This window comes from Anolis sagrei, chromosome 9 (genome assembly GCF_037176765.1).
Source record: "Anolis sagrei isolate rAnoSag1 chromosome 9, rAnoSag1.mat, whole genome shotgun sequence".
In the NCBI taxonomy this organism is placed as follows: domain Eukaryota; kingdom Metazoa; phylum Chordata; class Lepidosauria; order Squamata; family Dactyloidae; genus Anolis; species Anolis sagrei.
In genome coordinates, this window is record NC_090029.1 from 33,567,679 (window position 1) to 33,589,880 (window position 22,202).

Consider the following 22,202-nt stretch of genomic DNA (forward strand, 5'->3'; position numbering starts at 1 on the left):
TGGCTTCAAACTACAAGAGAGGAGATTCCATCTGAACATGAGGAAGAACTTCCTGACTGTGAGAGCTGTTCAGCAGTGGAACTCTCTGCCCCGGAGTGTGGTGGAGGCTCCTTTTTTGGAGGCTTTTAAACAGAGGATGGATGGCAATCTGTCAGGGGTGATTTGAATGCAATATTCCTGCTTCTTGGAAGAATGAGGTTGGATTGATACATAGATACATAGATGCATGGATGGATGGATGGATGGATGGATAGATAGATAGATAGATAGATAGATAGATAGATAGATAGATACATAGCTGGCTTGATGGATAGATAGGTACATAGATGAATGGATGGATGGATACATAAATGCATGCATGCATGAATGGATGGATACATAGATGCATGGATGGATGGATGGATACATAGATAGATAGATAGATAGATAGATAGATAGATAGATAGATCTATAGATACATAGATACATAGATAGATGGATGGCTGGATGGCTGGATGGATAGATAGATAGGTACATAGATGAATGGATGGATGGATACATAGATGCATGGATGGATGGATGGATGGATGGATGGATGGATGGATGGATAGATGGATAGATAGATAGATAGATAGATAGATAGATAGATAGATAGATGGATGGATGGCTGGATGGATAGATAGGTACATAGATGAATTGATGGATGGATGGATGGATGGATGGATGGATGGATGGATGGATGGATGGATGGATAGATAGATAGATAGATAGATAGATAGATAGATAGATAGACCAATAGACCAATAGATACATAGATGGATGGCTGGATGGATACATAGGTACATAGCTGAATGGATGGATGGATACATACATAGATACATGGATGAATGGATACATACATAGGTACATAGATGGATGAATGGATAGATGGATAGATAGACAGATAGATAAATGGATGGATGGATAGATACATAGATACATAAATAGAATGGATGGATAGGTGGATAGGTGGATTGATCCTGAGATACATAGATGGATGGATAGACAGACACACTCTATGATTCTATGATTTGTGACACACTACTTGCGCATGAAAACTTCTGAGAGAGCCATTGTGGTGTGAGTTTGAAGAATTGCTCAAATGTATGTATTATGCCACAAGAGGGCAGGCACGTTCCATTGCCAGTTTTTAACAACTGGTTCCTACAGTTTCCAGTATTGTTTATGATGTGCTGAAAGATATATTCACTGTGATTCACATTAGTATGTACTATACAGTAACAGATCTTAAGATGGCTAGATCTCTGTTGTTATATAAGAAAGCAAAGTAATGAGAGCCGGAGGCCAAAAAGCTAGGACACTGCCAACAACTTCAGATGGAAAATAGCTCTGCGTTCTGCACAATGGCTCAAAATATTGGTGTAACCCCCTAGATGGGGAAAGGCAGAGAAGGCAAATCAACATCCCAAACCATGGCCATATTCTATACACAATTCTATGTGTATTGGAATTGTAAAGATGGTTTTTGGATGCTACAACTTGCTCCATCCACATCGGCACATCGATACATGCAAGGGATGAGGATTGTAACCAATGCAATGGAGTTGAAAACCTTTGGTCCTGTGGATGTGTTGAATCACAGTTGCCACAACTCCTTCACATGATCCCTGGGGATTCTGGGAGTTGAAGTCCAAAACATCTGGAGGGACAGAGTATCTCTAAGGCTTCACTGAATGAGGAAAGAGAGGGAAGGAGACCGTCAACACAGTCATGGGCAAACTGTGGCTCTCCAGGTGTTCTGGACTACAACTCCCACAACTCCCATGACCAACAGAAAATACTGGAGGAGTTTGGTGGGCACTGACCTTGAGTTTTGGAGTTGTAGTTCACCTACATCAAGAAAGCACTGTGGACTCAAGCAATGATGGATCCAGACCAAACTTGGCAGGAATACTCAATATGCCCAAATGTAAACACTGGTGGAGGCTGGGGAAAATAGACCTTAACATTTGGGAGTTGTAGTTTCTGGGATTTATAGTTCACCTACAACCAAAGAGAGTACTGTGGACTCAAACAACGATGGATCCGGACCAAACTTGGCATGAATGCTCAATATGCCCTAAAGTAAACACTGGTGGAGTTTGGGGAAAATAGACCTTGACATTTGGGAGATATAATTTCTGGGATTTATAGTTCACCTACAACCAAAGAGAGTACTGTGGACTCAAACAATGATGGATCCAGACCAAATTTGGCATGAATACTCAATATGCCCAAATGTGAACACTGGTGGAGTTTGGGGAGAATAGAGCTTGACATTTGGGAGTTGTAGTTAGAATCATAGAATCATAGAGTTGGAAGAGACCTCATGGACTATCCAGTCTGACCGCCTACCAAGAAGCAGGAAAATTGCATTCAAAGCACCTCCAACAGATGGCCATCCAGCCTCTGTTTAAAAGTGAAGGAGCCTCCATCACACTCCAGGGCAGAGAGTTCCACTGCTGAACAGTTCTCAGAGTCAGGAAGTTCTTCCTAATGTTCAGATGGAATCTCCTTTCTTGTAGTTTGAAGCCATTGATCCATTGCGTCCCAGTCTCTAGGGCAGCAGAAAACAAGCTTGCTCCCTCCTCCCTATGATTTCCTCTCACATATTTATACATGGCTATCATGTCTCCTCTCAGCCTTCTCTTCTTCAGGCTAAACATGCCCAGCTCTTTAAGCCACTCCTCATAGAGCTTGTTCTCCAGACCCTTGATCATTTTAGTTGCCTCTTTCTCTGGACACATTCCAGCTTGTCAATATCTCTCTTCAATTGTGGTGCCCAAAATTGGACAAAGTATTCCAGGTGTGGTCTAACCAAGACAGAATGGAGGAGAAAGCATGACATCTCTGGATGCTGGGAGTTATACTCCACGTACAATCAAAGAGCATTCTGAACCTTAGCAATGATAGAATTGGGCCAAACTTCCTAAACAGCCCCCATATCCAACGAAAGTACTGTGTTTTCTGATGGTCTTTGGTGTCCAGAGGAGGGCGACTAAAATGATCAAGGGTCTGGAGAACAAGCCCTATGAAGAGCGGCTTAAGGAGCTGGGCATGTTTAGCCTGAAGAAGAGAAGGCTGAGAGGAGATATGATAGCCATGTATAAATATGTGAGAGGAAGCCACAGGGAGGAGGAGGGAGCAAGCTTGTTTTCTGCTTCCCTGGAGACTAGGAGACGGAACAATGGCTTCAAACTACAAGAAAGGAGATTCCATCTGAACATGAGGAAGAACTTCCTGACTGTGAGAGCCGTTCAGCAGTGGAACTCTCTGCCCTGGAGTGTGGTGGAGGCTCCTTCTTTGGAAGCTTTTAAACAGAGGCTGGATGGCCATCTGTCAGGGGTGATTTGAATGCAATATTCCTGCTTCTTGGCAGAATGGGGTTGGACTGGATGGCCCATGAGGTCTCTTCCGACTCTTTGATTCTATGATCTATGATTCTATGATTCTATGACCCCTCTGACACCCCTTTGCGAGCACTCCAGAGGTCCCGATCCTCAGGTTGAGAAATGCTGTTGTTAATCTACAACTCCCATTGAGCCATGGTAGTTAAAGTGGTGTCAAACTGAATCAGTTCCACGGTGCAGATGCTTCTGAGTCTATGCCTGTTGGAATCAAATTAACTGCTTCTACTATAGCAGAATGCAAAGCTGGGGTGAAAATTGCTGGAAAAAAACATTAGCAACCTCAGATATGCAGATGACACCACTCTGATGGCCAAAAGCGAGGAGGAGCTGAGGAGCCTTCTAATCAAGGTGAAAGAAGAAAGCGCAAAAGCTGGGTTGCAGCTAAACGTCAAAAAAACCAAGATGATGGCAACAAGAATGACTGACAACTGGGAAATAGAGGGAGAAAATGTGGAGGCCGTGACAGGTGGGAAGATGACTGCAGATGCAGACTGTGGCCAGGAAATCAGAAGACGCTTCCTTCTTGGGAGGAGAGCAATGTCCAGTCTCGATAAAATAGTAAAGAGTAGAGACATCAGACTGGCAACAAAGATCCGCCTAGTCAAAGCCATGGTCTTCCCTGTAGTCACCTCCGGATGCGAGAGCTGGACCTTAGGGAAGGCTGAGCCAAGGAAGAGAGATGCTTTTGAGCTGTGGTGTTGGAGGAAAGTGCTGAGAGTGCCTTGGACTGCGAGAAGATCCAACCAGTCCATCCTCCAGGAAAGACAGCCCGACTGTTCACTGGAAGGAAGGAGACTAGAGACAAAGTTGAAGTCCTTTGGCCACATCATGAGGAGACAGCAAAGCCTAGAGAAGACAATGATGCTGGGGAAAGTGGAAGGAAAAAGGAAGAGGGGCCGACCAAGGGCAAGATGGATGGATGGCATCCTTGAAGGGACTGGACTGACCTTGAAGGAGCTGGGGGTGGTGACGGCCGACAGGGAGCTCTGGCATGGGCTGGTGCATGAGGTCACGAAGAGTCGGAGACGACTGAACGAATGAACAACAACAACTATAGCAGATGGTTAAAAAGGATGAGTAAAGGGGGGGGGGGGAACCCCAAAAACCAGACCTCAAAACCTTATACTTTTATTCCTGCTCTGGAATCAGCACACAGACGGATAAAATCTCTAAGTAACCTGAGAAGTAAAGAAAAGAAAGCATCTTCTATCCTTACAAAGAATTTTGAAACCGACTGTTGTTTACTCAATCCTTCCTCAAGCCATCCTGTCTTCTGCCTACCTCCCCAGCACTGGAATTTCTGGCAATAACACACTACCGCATATCATAAAACCAAGAGCCCAGCTGCTTATGTGTATAGTTTTTTTTTTTTCCAGGCTTAGGCAGAAAAGTTTATTTAAAGTTTGCTTCCAGCTGCGGTTTATTGTAACGGAGCTGACACAAAATCACACATCTATACGAAACTCCAGCAAGACAGGATATCCCTCTGCACAAACAAGGTGCAGGCTTTCTTCCTGGGTTCTCGTTTTCGTATTAAACCCCTTGCCAGATGAAAGGCGCCGAAGCCAGTCGTAAAAATAGGCCCGGCCACAGCTCTGCCTGCCAACAAAAATCGGAGCTGAACTTTGGAGGGTTGAATTGAGGCAACACTCACTGGCAGGAATCCAGCCACACGTCTCCTCCCCGCAGCCAAGCGCCATGGTCTTGGTTCTTGTAGGCAATGAACTGCCGGATGATGGCTGGTTCCCGGGGCTTCAAAGGGTCCGAATCTTTATGCGGGCTGTACCTGGAGAAGGGCAAGAGGCCAGCAGTGGGGTCAGCAACAGAAATAATTGGCCCTCTGACAACAACAACTGCAAAGGCTCTGGCATAAACCAGTACAGGTGGTCCCAGTGGTCATTGGCACACTGGGTGGCATGCCAAAAGATCTCAACCGGCATTTGGAAACAATAAACATTGACAACAGAAAATACTGGAAGGGTTTGGTGGATATTGACCTTGAGTTTTGGAGTGTCTGCACCCTACACCACTGGAGAAACTACACTGCTTAGCCGGTATTGCACCACCTGACATCTGCCGGGAAGTAGCAGCCAATAGTGAAAGGACCAAGGCAATGACATCTCCAGCTCATCCCTTGTTCGGGTATCAGCCAGCACGCCAATGACTTAAATCAAGAAATAGTTTTCTAAGATCTACAGAGACACTCGCTGGAACACCTCAGCAAGCGAGAGTCCAAAAGTGGCAGGCTCAAACCCAGAACCTCAATCAATGGCTGTACCTGGAGAAGGGCAAGAGGCCAGCAATGGGGTCAGCAACAGAAATAATTGGCCCTCTGACAACAACAACAACAACAACAACAACAACAAATGCAAAGGCTCTGGCATAAACCAGTACAGGTGGTCCCAGTGGTCATTGGCACACTGGGTGCCTGCGCCCTACACCACTGGAGAAACGACACCATTTAACCCGTATTGCACCATGTGACATTCGCCGGGAAGTAGCAGCCAATAGTGAAAGGAGCAAGGCAATGACATCTCCAGCTCATCCCTTGTTTGGGTATCAGCCAGCACGCCAATGACTTAAATCAAGAAATAGTTTTCTAAGATCTACAGAGACACTCACTGGAACACCTCAGCAAGCGAGAGTCCAAAAGTGGCAGGCTCAAACCCAGAACCTCAATCAATGGCTGTACCTGGAGAAGGGCAAGAGGCCAGCAATGGGGTCAGCAACAGAAATAATTGGCCCTCTGACAACAACAACAACAACAACAAAAAGTGCAAAGGCTCTGGCATAAACCAGTACAGGTGGTCCCAGTGGTCATTGGCACACTGGGTGCCTGCGCCCTACACCACTGGAGAAACGACACCATTTAACCCATATTGCACAATGTGACATCCGCCGGGAAGTAGCAGCCAATAGTGAAAGGACCAAGGCAATGACATCTCCAGCTCATCCCTTGTTTGGGTATCAGCCAGCACGCCAATGACTTAAATCAAGAAATAGTTTTCTGAGATCTACAGAGACACTCGCTGGAACACCTCAGCAAGCAAGAGTCCAAAAGTGGCAGGCTCAAACCCAGAACCTCAATCAATGGCTGATACCCAATGAGAGACTCCCTCCTGGGCACACAGAAGACTGGGCGATTTGGAAGGCGCTGAACAGACTGCGCTCTGGCACCACGAGATGCAGAGCCAACCTCAAGAAATGGGGCCACAAAGTGGAATCCTTGACATGTGAGTGTGGAGAAGAGCAAACTACAGATCACCTGCTGCAATGCAACCTGAGCCCTGCCACATGCACAAGGGAGGACCTTCTTGCGGCAACACCAGAAGCACTCCAAGTGGCCAGATACTGGTCAAAGGACATTTAATCAACTAGCAAACTTGCAAATGTTGTGTTATGTCTGTTTGCTTGTTTTGTTCTCTTAGAAATGTAATACAATTGACTGGTTGCCCTGAAACAATAAATAAATCCCTAAGTTTGGGAAAGGGCTTTTTCACATTTCCAAAAACTCCCATGGTTTGTAGGATTCATTTATATGGTGCAGAAATTATGACTTTTCTAAGAAGGCTTTTTTTCCCGGATAAGGGGGCTAGGTGTGAGCAGAGTTGTGTTCCATATCTTTGTGTTCCATGAGTTTAAATCAACTGAACTGGTTTCTGGTCTGGTTGAGCCTTGTACAGTTCAAGAGGACAAAGTTTCGAAACTGACTGGACTCCAGACTAAAGCTACATGCCAATATAAATATATAGAAACCCATCTTCTGCTGTCTGTGAGCTTATGTAATTCCATTATGGAGAACTCTTTCTCCACATCTGTCAATGCTGATGTGACCACAAAAAGGCTGTGAAACCAGTTAAATATTCAGCACAAAGGTTTACATCCCGCTTAGATTACTGCAACACTCTCTACGTGGGGTTGCCTCTGAAGACTGCCCAGAAGCTGCAGCAAGTCCAACGCTTGGCAGCCAGATTACTAACAGGTGCTGGGTGCAGGGAGCACACTACTCCGCTGTTACACCAGCTCCACTGGCTGCCAATTAGCTTCCGAGCACAATTCAAAGTGCTGGTGTTAACCTATAAAGCCCTAAACGACTCCGGCCCTGTTTACCTCTCCGAACGTATTCTCCCCTACGAACCATCAAGATTATTAAGATCGTCTGGAGAGGCCCTGCTCTCGGTCCCACCGGCCTCACAGGTGCGTCTGGTGTGGACGAGGGACAGGGCCTTCTCGGTGGTGGCCCCGCGACTCTGAAACTCTCTCCCACCAGAGGTCAGAACCGCCCCGTCTATCCTGACATTCAGGAAACGGGTGAAGACGTGATTGTGGAGACAGGCTTTCGATGAATGAGACAACACCCTAGGATTTTGGATGGAAGATGATGTATATTTGATTTTAATATGACGACTGACCACCGTAGTTTTATATATATAGTGTTATTTTAAATGTGTTACTGTAATTGTGAACTATGATATTTTACTGATTGTATGTGTTTTTATGGTTGGAAACCGGGCTGAGTCCCTCAAAGAGGTGAGAAGGTCGGTATAGAAAACTTTGAAATAAATAAATAAATAAATAAATAAATTTATCAAGTGAAACAGAATCCATACTGAATAATATCTGTCAGCTGCCTGAGCTGTTACTGCCTAGCTGTTCACGTATCATACACTGAAAACTTGGCGTTATCCTGGTAGTTCGGTGCTAATCTATTATTCTATTTAATCAATCTATCTATATAAAAATGCTCTGTGCGTAATGAGTACCTTAAAAACAAAAGAACCAATGAACGAAATCACACCAAATTTGGCAACAAAACATCTCACAACACAAGGAGTGACCATCACTCAAAAATTTATGATTTTGTCATTTGGGAGTTGCAGTTGCTGGGATTTATAGTTCACCTATAATCAAAGAGCATTCTGAACTCCACCTACGATGGAATGGAACCAAACTTGGCACACAGGACTCCCATAACCAACAAAAATACTGGAAGGGTTTGGTGGGCATTGACCTTGAGTTTTGGAGCTGTAGTTCACCTACAATCTAGAGAGCACTGTGGATTCAAACAATGATGGATCTGGACCAAACTTGCCACAAATACTCAATATGCCCAAATATAAACACAGATGGAGTTTGGGGTGAGGGGGAGGGGAATAGACCTTGACATTTGGGAGTTGTAGTTTCTGGGATTTATAGTTCACCTACAACCAAAGAGAGTACTGTGGACTCAAACAATGATGGATCTGGACCAAACTTGGCACAAATACTCAGTATGCCCAAATATAAACACAGATGGAGTTTGTGTGTGTGTGTGTGTGTGTGTGTGTGGGGGGGGGGATAGACATTGACATTTGGAAGTTGTGGTTACTGGGATTTAGAGTTCATCTACAATCAAGGAGCATTCCCACCAACGACAGAATTGGGGCAAACTTCCCACACAGAACCCTCATGACCGACAAAAATACTGTGTTTTCTGGTGGTCTTTGGTGACCCTTAGGACACCCCCTTGCAACCCCCCTCCCTGGGGTCTTGACTTCCCAGATTGAGAAATGCTGCCTTAAGGCCATCCAGTCCAACTCCCTTCACCAGGACAAGAAAACATAATCAAAGCCCTCCTGACAAAGGGCCATCCAGCCATTCACACACACACACACACATGTATATGACAGATGCAGTATCAAAGATTTGAAAGAAGAATGATGATATGTTGCCTGTTCCAGAGTAGGCAAACCAGACACTCTCCCCATCAACACTGGCAAAGAAACAGCAAGAAATACTGTTTACCCACAAGCATCAAGACATGACATATATTAGAAACCAACTCTTTCTCATTAGATCACCAGACTGGGCCACAGCAACGTGTGGCAGGGGACCGCTAGTTCCAAATAAAACCCACAGAAGTCAGGTTTACCTTCCAGCAATCAAAGTTAGGATGGGCCTTTTGTCCTTGGCTGAAGCAGGTGTAGTTTTCACTCCATTGTCGATGATCATTCCAGCCTAGGCAAAGAAAGGAGAAGACAGCACGTTGTGGGCTAGCTCTATTTTTAACAATTTGGGAGAGTTCAAGCACTGGTCAAAAAGGTCTTATTTTAATATATTTATATTAACTTAATATATATCCTGGAGTGATGCTGACAAAAATTCCCAGAATAACTTTATCCAGTTGATATCAACATCTGGACACACAGACATATACATGCAAGCCGGAAAGCTGACAAGTTGGAATGTATCCAGAAGAAGGCGACTAAAATAATCAAGGGTCTGGAGAACAAGCGCTATGAGGACCGGCTTAAAGAGCTGGGCATGTTTGCCCTGCAGAAGAGAAGACTGTGAGGAGACATGATAGCCATGTATAAATATGTGAGAGGAAGTCATAGGGAGGAGGGAGCAAGCTTGTTTTCTGCTGCCCTGGAGACTAGGATGCAATGGAACAATGGCTTCGAACTACAAGAGAGGAGATTCCATCTGAACACGAGGAAGAACTTCCTGACTGTGAGAGCCGTTCAGCAGTGCAACACCTGGAATCACACTGTGTCCAATTATGGATACCAAAATTGAAAGGAAATATTGACAAGCTGGAATGTGTCCAGAGGAGGGTGACTAAAATGATCAAGCATCTGGAGAACAAGCCCTATGAGGAGCGGCTTAAAGAGCAGGGCATGTTTAGCCTGAAGAAGAGAAGACTGTGAGGAGACATGATAGCCATGTATAAATATGTGAGAGGAAGTCATAGGGAGGAGGGAGCAAGCTTGTTTTCTGCTGCCCTGGAGACTAGGACGCAATGGAACAATGGCTTCGAACTACAAGAAAGGAGATTCCATCTGAACACGAGGAAGAACTTCCTGACTGTGAGAGCCATTCAGCAGTGCAACACCTGGAATCACACTGTGTCCAATTATGGGTACCAAAATTGAAAGGAGATATTGACAAGCTGGGATGTGTCCAGAGGAGGGCGACTAAAATGATCAAGGGACTAGAGAACAAGCCCTTTGAGGAGCAGCTTAAAGAGCTGGGCATGTTTAGCCTGAAGAAGAGAAGGCTGAGAGGAGACATGATAGCCATGTATAAATATGTGAGAGGAAGTCATAGGGAGGAGGGAGCAAGCTTGTTATTATTGCTGCATTATGTTGTCCAGGCTTGGCCCCATGTAAGCTGCTCCGAGTCCCCATCAGGGAGATGGTGGCGGGGTAGAAATAAAGATTATTATTATTATTATTATTATTATTATTATTATTATTATTATTTTCTGCTGCCCTGGAGACTAGGACGCAATGGAACAATGGCTTCAAGCTACAAGAAAGGAGTTTCCACCTGAACATTTGAAAGAACTTCCTGACTTTGAGAGCTGTTCAGCAGTGGAACTCTCTGCCCTGGATTGTGGTGGAGGCTCCTTCTTTGGAGGCTTTTAAACAGAGGCTGGATGGCTATCTGTTGGGGGTGCTTTGAATGTGATTTTCCTGCTTCTTGGAAGAATGGGGTTGGACTGTAAATATTCAAAAACCTTCTGATGCCTCAATTAATGTAATTTTATTGGTATCTGTTTTTATTTTGAAACTGACCAATAGCTGCTGTACCCTAGGCTTATACTCAAGTCAATACATTTTCCAAGTTTTTGTGGTAAAATTATGTGCCTTGGTTTATATTCGGGTCAGCTTATACTCAAGTATATACGGTAAATCTGAAGTAGTAAACTGATTGTGCTGGTACGGCTGTACCAAGAGCTCCAACTTTATTTGCTTTGTATTAAATGTTTGCTTGCAGTCCTAGGTTTCAGGGATTCTGCAGAAAGGTGGCTTCCTTTGGTTGCAGTCGTAGGGCAAATCACCTGTCCATCATTATTAAGTTTTGGTTCCGCCCCTTGTTCAGGGCAATTGGGAAGGGAAGGGAGCCATTTTTAGTTAGTCTCAGTAAGGAAAGCTAATTTAGAGGACGTGTACAAGCTTCTCCTGTACAAAAGCTTCAACCCTTAAGACTTTCCGAGGGAGAACAGTCTTAAGAGAATCCAAAGATTTCCAAAGATTTCCAGGGAAACAGCCGTAAAGCTTTGAGGAATTTCGGAGGGTAAACAGTTTGGAAGACCAAAGAACTCCAGCTGGAGAATCTACTGGCCTTACTGGTAGGTCCGCTCGGTGCTCAAAACGCAGTTCGACCTGGTAGCGGAGCCCACATCAGTAAGGCTTAGATTACAGTCAGCCTGGGAGAAGTTAAAAAGGGAATTTCCTTTAAAGTAAAGAAACAGTTATTGAAGTCAGTTGCCTGTCCCTCGTGGACAAGATTAGTAAGCCACCAGTTGCATAAAAGCCTGGAAGCATTTGTTTAACTTTATTGAAGACAAGAGAAGTTTCTGTTTGATTCTTCATTAATAAAGGACTTTGTTGTACTTCACAAGCCATCTAAAGACCATTTGTGGTGGAAAATCCTTGAGAACTTCTCTTCGGGGGACCCTGGCTTCCCGCTGGGCTCAAGTTGCATGTCTTATTTTAAAAGCAATTCATTACAGGCCCAGCGCGCGACAGAACACTGATCAGCAACAACAAAAAATCCAAACAACAGTCTGCTTGGTTATTTTGCTCCACCAAGAGCCAAACACAAGCATTAAGAAAAATTGAATTTGCAGATAAACATTCTAGGATAGCATTTGCTTTTGATTTTACGGAAGCGGGAACGATGGCCAATAATAGCTTTCAGATCCTGGAGCTGGAAGAAGGATAAAGGCACCAGATAAAAGACACAGACAGAGAGGAAAAAAGTTTCCCATTGCATGCATACTCACTCGATAGTTGGAATGTGCCCGATTGTTATAGAACGTTCCCATTGGAATGTGTTCGGAGAAGCCGGGAGGATACATCCCTCTCGAAAGCCCCGTTGGCACGTGATGCAAAACGAACCAAAAACCGGTTTCCTGCAAGAGATCAACGCTTCTGCTTAATCTTGGATTTTGCCAAATTTGAAAAGAAAAGAAAAAGTGGGGATTTAAGTAAATTTGGACAAAGGAAACATAGGAATGTTAAGATAAACATGTGTTTTGAAAGGTAATGTAGTGATTAACATGCAACCTACATCAGGAATGGACCAGCTTGAGCCCTCCAGGTGTTTTGGACTTCAACTCCCACAATTCCTAACAGCCTCAGGCCCTTTCCTTTCCCCCTCAGCATAGGTTTTCCCTATCTTCCAATACATATTACACATGTGAAAACCAGGATACATGTGTCCACACAACATCTGAATGTGGTTAAGTTATTAATGAAGAAGAACACATAACGAATGGGAGAGACCATAACGATTTGCTTTTGCTTGGATCTATTGCAGTTATGGGCAAACTTGGGCCCTCTAGGTGTTTTGGATTTCAACTCCCACAATTCCTAACAGCCTCAGGCCCTTTCCTTTCCCCCTCAGCATAGGTGCACCATGCACAGGGAAATCCTTTGTTATAGGTGTTAGCTGGCCCTGATTGTTTCCTGTCTGGAATTCTCCTGTTTTCTGAGTGCTGTTTTTTTTTTTTACTCTCCTGATTGTAGAATTTTTCCTGATGACATTTTGCCCACATCTATAGCAGGCTTCCTCAGAGGTTGTGAGGTCTGTTGGAAACTAGGCAAATGGTGTGTGTGTGTATATATATATATATATATATATGCCCAGAGTGGAAGAAAAACTCTTGACTGCTTGAGGCAAGTCTGAATGTTGCAATTGGCTACCTTGATTAGCATTAAATGGCCTTGTAGCTTCAAAGCCTGGCTGCTTCGTGCCTGGGGAGAATCCTTTGTTGGAAGGTGTTAGCTGGCCCTGATTGTTTCCTGCCTGGCTCTGAGTGTTGCTCTTTATTTACTCTCCTGATTCTCCAGGGTGAGAGAAAGAACTCTTGTCTGTTTGAGGCAAGCGTGTATGGTGAAATTGGCCACCTTGATTAGCATTGAATGGCCTTGCAGCTTTACAGCCTGTCTGCTTGCTTCCTGCATGGGGGAATTCTTTGTTGGGAGGTATTAGCTGGCCCTGACTGTTTCCTGTCTTGAATTCCTTTTTTTCTGAGTGTTATTCTTTATTTACTGATTGTAGAATTTTTTAAATACTGATAGTCAGATTTTGTTCAATTGTTCAAAGTAGGAAACCACGAAAGGGAAGTGATATTTCTCATGTTCCACAATTAACCTGCTCCCACTAGTAAGGCTGTTCAGGGGGTGCGTTGTTACCCAAACCTATAGTGTCTCATACTATGTAACTATTTAGGCAACTATGTAACTATTTAGGCAAGTATTTAGGCAACTATTTAACTATTTAGGCAACTGGGGAGGTGTTTGTTAACTGTGTTTACAAAGTATTTTTCAAGTTGCTTTGCAAACATACAAAGTTGCTTTGCAAATGACCTCTGATTACTGGGATGAAAGTGACAGGTTTCCTAGATGGGAGTCTCCATGTTTTTCTGGAGTTTGTTATATAATGAGAAAGTCAAGTTAGACACACATTCTAGACCAGGCATGAGCCAAGTTCGTCCCTCCAGGTGTTTTGGACTCCAACTCCCAGAATTCCTAACAGCCTCAGACCCTTTCCTTTTCCCCCTCAGCCGCTTAAGCGGCTGAGGGGGAAAAGGAAGGGGTCTGAGGCTGTTAGGAATTCTGGGAGTTAAAGTCCAAAACACCTGGAGGGCTCAAGTTGGCCCATGCCTGCTTTATACTCACTTCAGATCCCGCCGCTGCACAATTGATAAGGTTGTTGTGTGGATTGGCCATCCAGAAAGTGGATACGGCACTGTTGGATAAAGGGACAAAGACAAGTGTGTCAAAATGGTATCCAAAACAGGTTGTGCAGAGATGGACGGATTAAGGTTAGAGAACCAGGCAGGTCAAGTAGTTTAGCAGATCTACTGTATACCATGCAGCTGTGGACAAGTCTACATAGGGACCACCAAACACAGCATTGCCCAAACACGAATCAAGGAACATGAAAGGCACTGTAGACTAACTCAGCCAGAGAAGTCAGCCATAGCAGAGCACCTGATGAACCAACCTGGATGCAACATATTATTTGAGAACACATAAATGCTGGACCACTCTTAAGAGCCACCATGTCAGACTACATTTCAGCCTATCTTCACAATCGCATCTTCATCTATGAACCGGCACAAACTCTAAGATGCTCCGGGGAGGCCCTCCTCTCGCTCCCATATAATCATAGAATCATAGAATCAAAGAGTTGGAAGAGACCTCCTGGGCCATCCAGTCCAACCCCATTCTGCCAAGAAGCAGGAATATTGCATTCAAAGCACCCCTGACAGATGGCCATCCAGCCTCTGTTTAAAAGCCTCCAAAGAAGGAGCCTCCACCACACTCCGGGGCAGAGAGTTCCACTGCTGAACAGCTCTCACAGTCAGGAAGTTCTTCCTCATGTTCAGATGGAATTGCCTCTCTTGTAGTTTGAAGCCATTGTCCCATTGTGTCCTAATCTCCATGGAAGCAGAAAACAAGCTTGCTCCCTCCTCCCTGTGGCTTCCTCTTACATATTTATTATACATGGCTATCATATCTCCTCTCAGCCTTCTCTTCTTCAGGCTAAACATGCCCAGCTCCTTAAGTCGCTCCTGATAGGGCTTGTTCTCCAGACCCTTGATCACCCTCCTCTGGACACATTCCAGCTGTCCTCCACAGAGAGGAGGGAGCAAGCTTGTTTTCTGCTTCCTTGCAGACTAGGACGCGGAACAATGGCTTCAAACTACAAGAGAGGAGATTCCATCTGAACATTAGGAAGAACTTCCTGACTGTGAGAGCCGTTCAGCAGTGGAACTCTCTGCCCCGGAGTGTGGTGGAGGCTCCTTCTTTGGAAGCTTTTAAACAGAGGCTGGATGGCCATCTGTCAGGGGTGATTTGAATGCAATATTCCTGCTTCTTGGCAGGGGGTTGGACTGGATGGCCCATGAGGTCTCTTCCAACTCTTTGATTCTATGATTCTATGATTCTATGATCTCTCTTAAATTGTGGTGCCCAGAATTGGACACAATATTCCAGGTGTGGTCTAACCAAGGCAGAATAGAGCATGGGGAGCATGACTTCCCTAGATCGAGACACTAGGCTCCTATTGATGCAGGCCAAAATCCCATTGGCTTTTTTTGCCGCCACATCACATTGTTGGCTCATGTTTAACTTGTTGTCCATGAGGACTCCAAGATCTTTTTCACACGTCCTGCTCTCGAGCCAGGCATCGTCCCCCATTCTGTCTCTTTGCATTTCGTTTTTTCCTGCCAAAGTGGAGTATCTTGCATTTGTCACTGTTGAACTTCATTTTGTTAGTTTTGGCCCATCTCTCTAATCTGTCAAGATCGTTTTGAATTCTACTCCTGTCCTCTGGAGTATTGGCCATCTCTCCCAATTTGGTGTCATCTGCAAACTTGATGATCATGCCTCCCACCTCCGTCACAAGCACGGTTGTTGGGGACGAGAGAGAGGGCCTTCTTGGTGGTCCCCTGCTTCTGGGACGACCTTCCAAGGGAAATAAGACAGGCCCCATCCCTCCCCTCTTTTCATAAGAGTTTGAAGATTTAGTGGTTTCAACAAATCTTCGAGAGTGACCAGTGCTAGCTCAGCCCAGACACTGTCCGGACACGACCTAGCCCCCTATATATTACCCTGGTCATTCTCCTAACAGGCCCCTGGAAATAGTCTATCCTCACTTTTGTTGTTTACGTATTACAGTACTGTACCCAAATGCTGGTCCCATCTTATTTCAATTTGTATCCGTCTTGACCCAGCCTTTTTAATTGTCCTGACCCAATCCTTTTCCATGCCCTTACAAATAGGCATGAAGAGCAGGCAGGATTTTTTCCTTTTAATATTGATGTGTTGTTGGGTAATTCCATGCTTATGTTGCTGTTACTGTTATTTTTTGTTCATGTTGTGACTCTGTATGTTTTGATGTTGTTGCTTGGAAACCACCCTGAGTCCCCCTGGGGAGATAGAGCGGTATATAAATAAAGTTGTTTATTATTATTATTATTATTTTAATGACACAAAAACACAGTATGTCACAGCAAATGAGATCTATATGCTGGATTTCGTATCACAAAATCACAAGTCAAACACTTCCCAAGCGTCTAGTACTGTGTGATGTATTTTCGAATGATGTGCACAGATCCAAGTAAGGTGGCCTTTTGCAGTTGACATTATTATTATTATTATTATTATTATTATTATTATTATTAGCCATTGAAATCCACAAGCATGTGGACAATTTCAACAAAAAGGAAGAAACCATGAAAATGAACAAAATCTGGCTACCAGTATTTAAAAAACTCCAAAATCATAACAGTAAATAAAGAACAACACTTAAAAACAAGGGAATTCCAGACATGAAACCATCAGAGACAGCAAATCACTTCTCAACAAAAGATTCCCCCAGGCAGTAAGAAGCTAGTCCTTGAAACTGCTAGGCCATTACGTGCTAATCAAGGTATTGCAAGAAAGGCCTTTTAATTTGGTATTTTGAAGTTCTAAACCTTTGTAACAAGTTAAAAGTGAACCCTGCAACTTATCATAAATTATTATTATTATTATTATTATTATAGTCCACCAATTGAAACATTCACACCTACCTCCAATAGACAAGAGTTCTTTTCCCACCCTGCACATTCCACAGATATATAAACCCCATTTACCTAGTTTCCAAGAGACCTCATAACCTCTGAGGATGCCTGCCATAGATGCAGGCGAAACGTCAGGAGAGAATGCTTCTCGAACATGGCCACACAGCCCAAAAAACTTACAACAACCCAGTAATTCCAGCCATGAAAGCATTCAACAATAAAATTTAGCAGATAGATCACTATTTCTGTAGTTTGCATATTGACATAGGTATCCCCATCTCTAGACATTCCCCATTTATTGCACAGCTTTTGCCCTTGTCTTCAAATGGAGGCAACACAGCCCTGTCTGGGAAGCCTTAAGGAATTCCAGAATGAATTTCTATTGAAGTGTCCCCGTAGTTATGCAACTGTTACCTGTCAATTATATTTTATGGTCTGATAAGTACTTCCTCCTATAAAGCAGCAGAGAAGAGTAGAAGAGGAATGTTTTAAACCTTTTACATATAGAATCAAGGAAGAAATTGATGTTTATCTCTGTGCCTGCGGGACCGAGAGCAGGGCCTCCCCAGATGATCTTAATGTCCTAGCTGGTTCATAGGAGGAGATGCGTTTGGACAGGTAAGTCGGGCCAGAACCGTTTAGGGCTTTATAGGCTAAAGCCAGCACTTTGAATTGTGCCCAGTAGCAAACTGGCAGCCAGAGGAGTGGTATGCTCCCTGAGTGCCGCTCCTGTTAGCATGCTGGCTGCCGAGCGTTGGACCATTTGAAGCTTCCAAGCAGTCTTCAAAGGCAACCCCACATAGAGAGCGTTGCAGTAATCTATACGGGATGTAACCAGAGCATGGACTACCATGGCCAAGTCAGACTTCCCAAGGTACGGGTGCAGCTGGCGCACAAGTTTTAGCTGTGCGAATGCTCCCCAAATTTGGTCTCAATTGGTGCAGTAGTTTTTGAGTTATGTTAATCCCACAAATGAACGTTACATTTTTATTTATATAGATGATGATGATGATGATGATTATTATTATTATTAACAATAACAAAGCTTATAATAATAGAGCACCTGATGAACCAGCCTGGACACAGCATATGATTTGAGAACATAGAAATGCTGGACCACACCAACAACCACCATGTCAGACTACACAGAGAAGCCATTGAAATCCACAAGCATGTGGGCAATTTCAACAGAAAGGAAGAGACCATGAAAATGAACAAAATCTGGCTACCAGTATTTAAAAACTCTAAAATTACAACAGCAAAACAGCAGAGAGGAAACAACCAGGCACATCTCAACACCTCTCAACAAAAGATTTTCCCAGGCTCAGCCAGGCCTTCAAATGCTAATGAAGGTGGTCAGTTGAAACATTCACACCTAGCTCCAGCAGCTCCTGCCCCACCCCAGCCATTCCACAGAGATATAAACCCATTGTCCTAATTCCAACAGACCTCACTACCTCTGAGGATGCTTGCCATAGATGCAGGCGAAACGTCAGGAGAAATGCCTCTAGAACATGGCCCTATAGCCCGAAAAAACCCACAAGAACCTAAAGCTTAATTTGTGCTGATTTTGGTCTGACATGATTCCCATACAAAAAATCCTATGGTGGAACAAAAAAAAAAAATCAAGTGTACGCATAAGTGGCCAAACAATATGCAGATTTTAAATGTTTCCCCAACTGGTCTAACATCAAATACAAAGCACCATGCAAGTCGCTTTCATAACCGTTTCCACTCACTTGCAGTCCTGCCTAGGTTTTGGGACGTATCCCGGGTAAGCGTCTTCCATGATGGTCTTGCACATTCTTGTGTCCCGATCTGATGGCAGCAACGTGCTTGGCTTCACCACAAGTCCAAGGCAGTGATCGAAGGTGTTGCGTACCTCGGGCCCATCTTCTGTGAAAAAGCAGTGTCCCAACGCATCGTACCCAACGACATCCTTGATCTGTGAGTATAAATAAATGGGTGGAGAGGAGGTCAGTCTTCCCAGCAACTAACGACTGCATTTGGCTCAATCACAGCTGGATAAGGTATTTCGCTCCAGACAGTTTTCCTACATCAGACCTTCACCTTCAGCACAGCCAAAGTTAAGAGACCATGTAAGTTCAAGGCTAAAATTGTGCAAAACTGTGGATTCTCTTTTCCTGCATGGCAGGGGATAGGACTGATTGCTGTTATGGTCTCTTCCAATGGTATAATTCTATGATTTGTGTATAACTGGAGCCACATATTCACATAATACATAGGACTTCTGCATATTTAAGCTCTACCGAAGGAATGCTTATCCTGATGTTTACTGGTAAAACTTTCATTAGTGCTAGCCAATAATAAAGGACCTCCGGAGCAGCAATAATAATAATAATAATAATAATAATAATAATAATAATAATAATAATAATTTTGAAAGTTTTGTTAGAGTTCTGAAATTTTCACCACCAGAACTTCAGAAACACTTTAGAAGCAAAGCAGCAGCACCCCCTAGTTTTATATGTACTTTAGAACAATTTAGAACCATGGATCACACATGCCTAGTGATTATATGTTTTTAATGATTTTATATGGTTTTTGGGTTTAGAAAAGGCAGAGGAACAAGAGACCAGATTGCCAATATCCGCTGGATAATGGAGAAAGGCAGGGAGTTTCAGAAAAACATCTACTTCTGCTTCATTGACTATTCTAAAGCCTTTGACTGTGTGGATCATCATAAATTGTGGCAAGTTCTTGGTGGGATAGGCATCCCAAGCCCCCTTCCCCCTCTCCTGAGGAATCTGTACAAGGACCAAGTAGCAACAGGAAGAACTGACCACGGAACAGGAGACGGGTTCAAGATTGGGAAAGGCGTCCGGCAAGGCTGCATCCTCTCACCCAACCTTTTTAACTTGTATGCAGAACACATCATGCGAGGATGTGCGGGGCTGGATGAGTGTAAAGCTGGGGTGAAAATTTCTGGAAAAAACATTAACAACCTCAGATATGCAGATGACACCACTCTGATGGCCGAAAGCGAGGAGGAGCTGAGGAGCCTTCTAATCAAGGTGAAAGAAGAAAGCGCAAAAGCTGGGTTGCACCTAAACGTCAAAAAACCCAAGATTATGGCAACAAGAATGATTGACAACTGGAAAAGAGAGGGAGAAAACGTGGAGGCTGTGACAGACTTTGTATTTCTAGGTGCAAAGATGAGTGCAGATGCAGACTGTGGCCAGGACATCAGAAGACGCTTCCTTCTTGGGAGGAGAGCAAGGTCCAATCTCAATAAAATAGTAAAGAGCAGAGACATCACACTGGCAACCAAGATCCATTGCCTAGTCAAAGCCATGGTCTTCCCTGTAGTCACCTACGGATGTGAGAGCTGGACCTTAGGGAAGGCTGAGCGAAGGAAGATCGATGCTTTTGAGCTGTGGTGTTGGAGGAAAGTTCTGAGAGTGCCTTGGACTGAGAGAAGATCCAACCAGTCCATCCTCCAGGAAAGAAAGCCCGGCTGCTCATTGGAGGGAAGGAGACGAGAGACAAAGTGGAAGTCCTTTGGCCACATCATGAGGAGACAGCAAAGCCTAGAGAAGACAATGATGCTGGGGAAAGTGGAAGGTAAAAGGAAGAGGGGCCGACCAAGGGCAAGCTGGATGGATGGCATCCTTGAAGTGACTGAACTGACCTTGAAGGAACTGGGGGTGGTGACGGCCGACAGGGAGCTCTGGCGAGGGCTGGTCCATGAGGTCACGAAGAGTCGGAGACGACTGAACGAATGAACAACAACAACAAATATGGTTTTTATAATGTGTGCTTAATGTTTTTAATTGTGTTTTATGACTATTGTGGCATCAAATTGCTGCCAATTCGTAAGCCGGCTTGAGTTGCCTTCGGGCTGAGAAAGGCAGCATAGAAATACCACAAATCTATATAAATAAAAATGTAATGTTCGTTTGTGGGATTAACATAACTCAACAACCACGCGGCGAATTGATACCAAATTTGGACACAAGACACCTATCAGGCCAACAAGTGACCATCACTCATAAAAACAATGAAAAACACAGCAGAAGGGACTTAAAAAGCCAAAAAAGAAAAATACACTACAAGACATGCGCAAAACCACACACATACACATATATATGCAAACACACATATACACAAAAATATACACACACAAAACACATATACACAGACTGGGCCACAGCAAAGCATGGCACAGGATGGCTAGTATTGTATAATAATATTATAATAATACAATATAAATAAATATAATAATACTAAGCCCTGAAAATGCATGGCCTACTCTTTCTTTTCCACTCCCTTCTTGCAAATAAATAAAATAAATAGCTACAGTTCTGAAAATTATCTTAATGATTCTCAGGACTATTAAAATAACACCATGAAAATATTTCTAATACAATAGTGTACGGCTGATTCTAAATCAGTGTTTCTCAAACTTCCTAATGCCGCGACCCCTTAGTACAGGTTCTCACCTTGTGGTGACCCCCAACCATAACGTTATTTTTGTTGCTACTTCTTTAATTTTGCTATTGTTATGAATTGTAATATAAATATCTGATATGCAGGATGCATTTTCATTCACTGGACCAAATTTGGCACAAATACCTGGTACACCCAAAATCTGAATACTGGTGGGGTTGGAGGGGATTTGGGAATGTCATTTGGGAATGTTGGAGTTGTTGGGATTTATAGTTCACCTAAAATCAAAGAGCCTTTTGAACTCCACCAATGATGGAATTTAATCAAACTTGGCACACAGAATTCCCATGGCCAAGAGAAATACTGGGAGAGTCTGGTGGACACTGAACTTGAGTTTTTGAAGTTGTAGTTCACCTACATCCATGGACTCAAACAGTGATGGATCTGGATCAAACTTGGCGCAGATAATAAATATATGCCCAAATGTGAATACTGGTAGAGTTTGGAGAAAATAGACCTTGCCATTTGGGAGTTGTAGTTGCTGGGATTCATAGTTCACCCACAATGAAATAGCATTCTCCACCCCACCAATGATAGAACTGGACCAAACTTCCCACGCAGAACACCCATGACAAAGAGAAAATGCTATGTTTTCTGATGGTCTTTGGTGACCCCTCTGACACCCCCTTGCGACCCCCACAGGGGTCCCGACCCCCAGGTTGAGAAACACTGTTCTAAATCAAAGTAGTTGCCCATCCAAGATGGCAATCTAAGAACACAGTTCTAGCCATCCAAGG

At 43.8% G+C, this 22,202-nt stretch overlaps 1 protein-coding gene across 3 annotated transcripts in view; it reads right to left on the minus strand.

Moving 5' to 3' along the window:
- CEMIP (cell migration inducing hyaluronidase 1) overlaps nt 1–22,202 on the minus strand; it is a 186,321-nt gene that overhangs the window by 25,479 nt on the left and 138,640 nt on the right. For all 3 annotated transcript variants that reach the window (XM_067471438.1, XM_067471440.1, XM_067471439.1), the window contains exons 14-18: nt 18,735–18,940; nt 14,102–14,171; nt 12,202–12,330; nt 9,340–9,425; nt 5,083–5,214 (exon numbers count right to left, since the gene is read on the minus strand). In XM_067471438.1, coding sequence (XP_067327539.1) covers nt 5,083–5,214; nt 9,340–9,425; nt 12,202–12,330; nt 14,102–14,171; nt 18,735–18,940 — 623 coding nt within the window. The remainder of the gene's footprint in view (nt 1–5,082; nt 5,215–9,339; nt 9,426–12,201; nt 12,331–14,101; nt 14,172–18,734; nt 18,941–22,202) is intronic.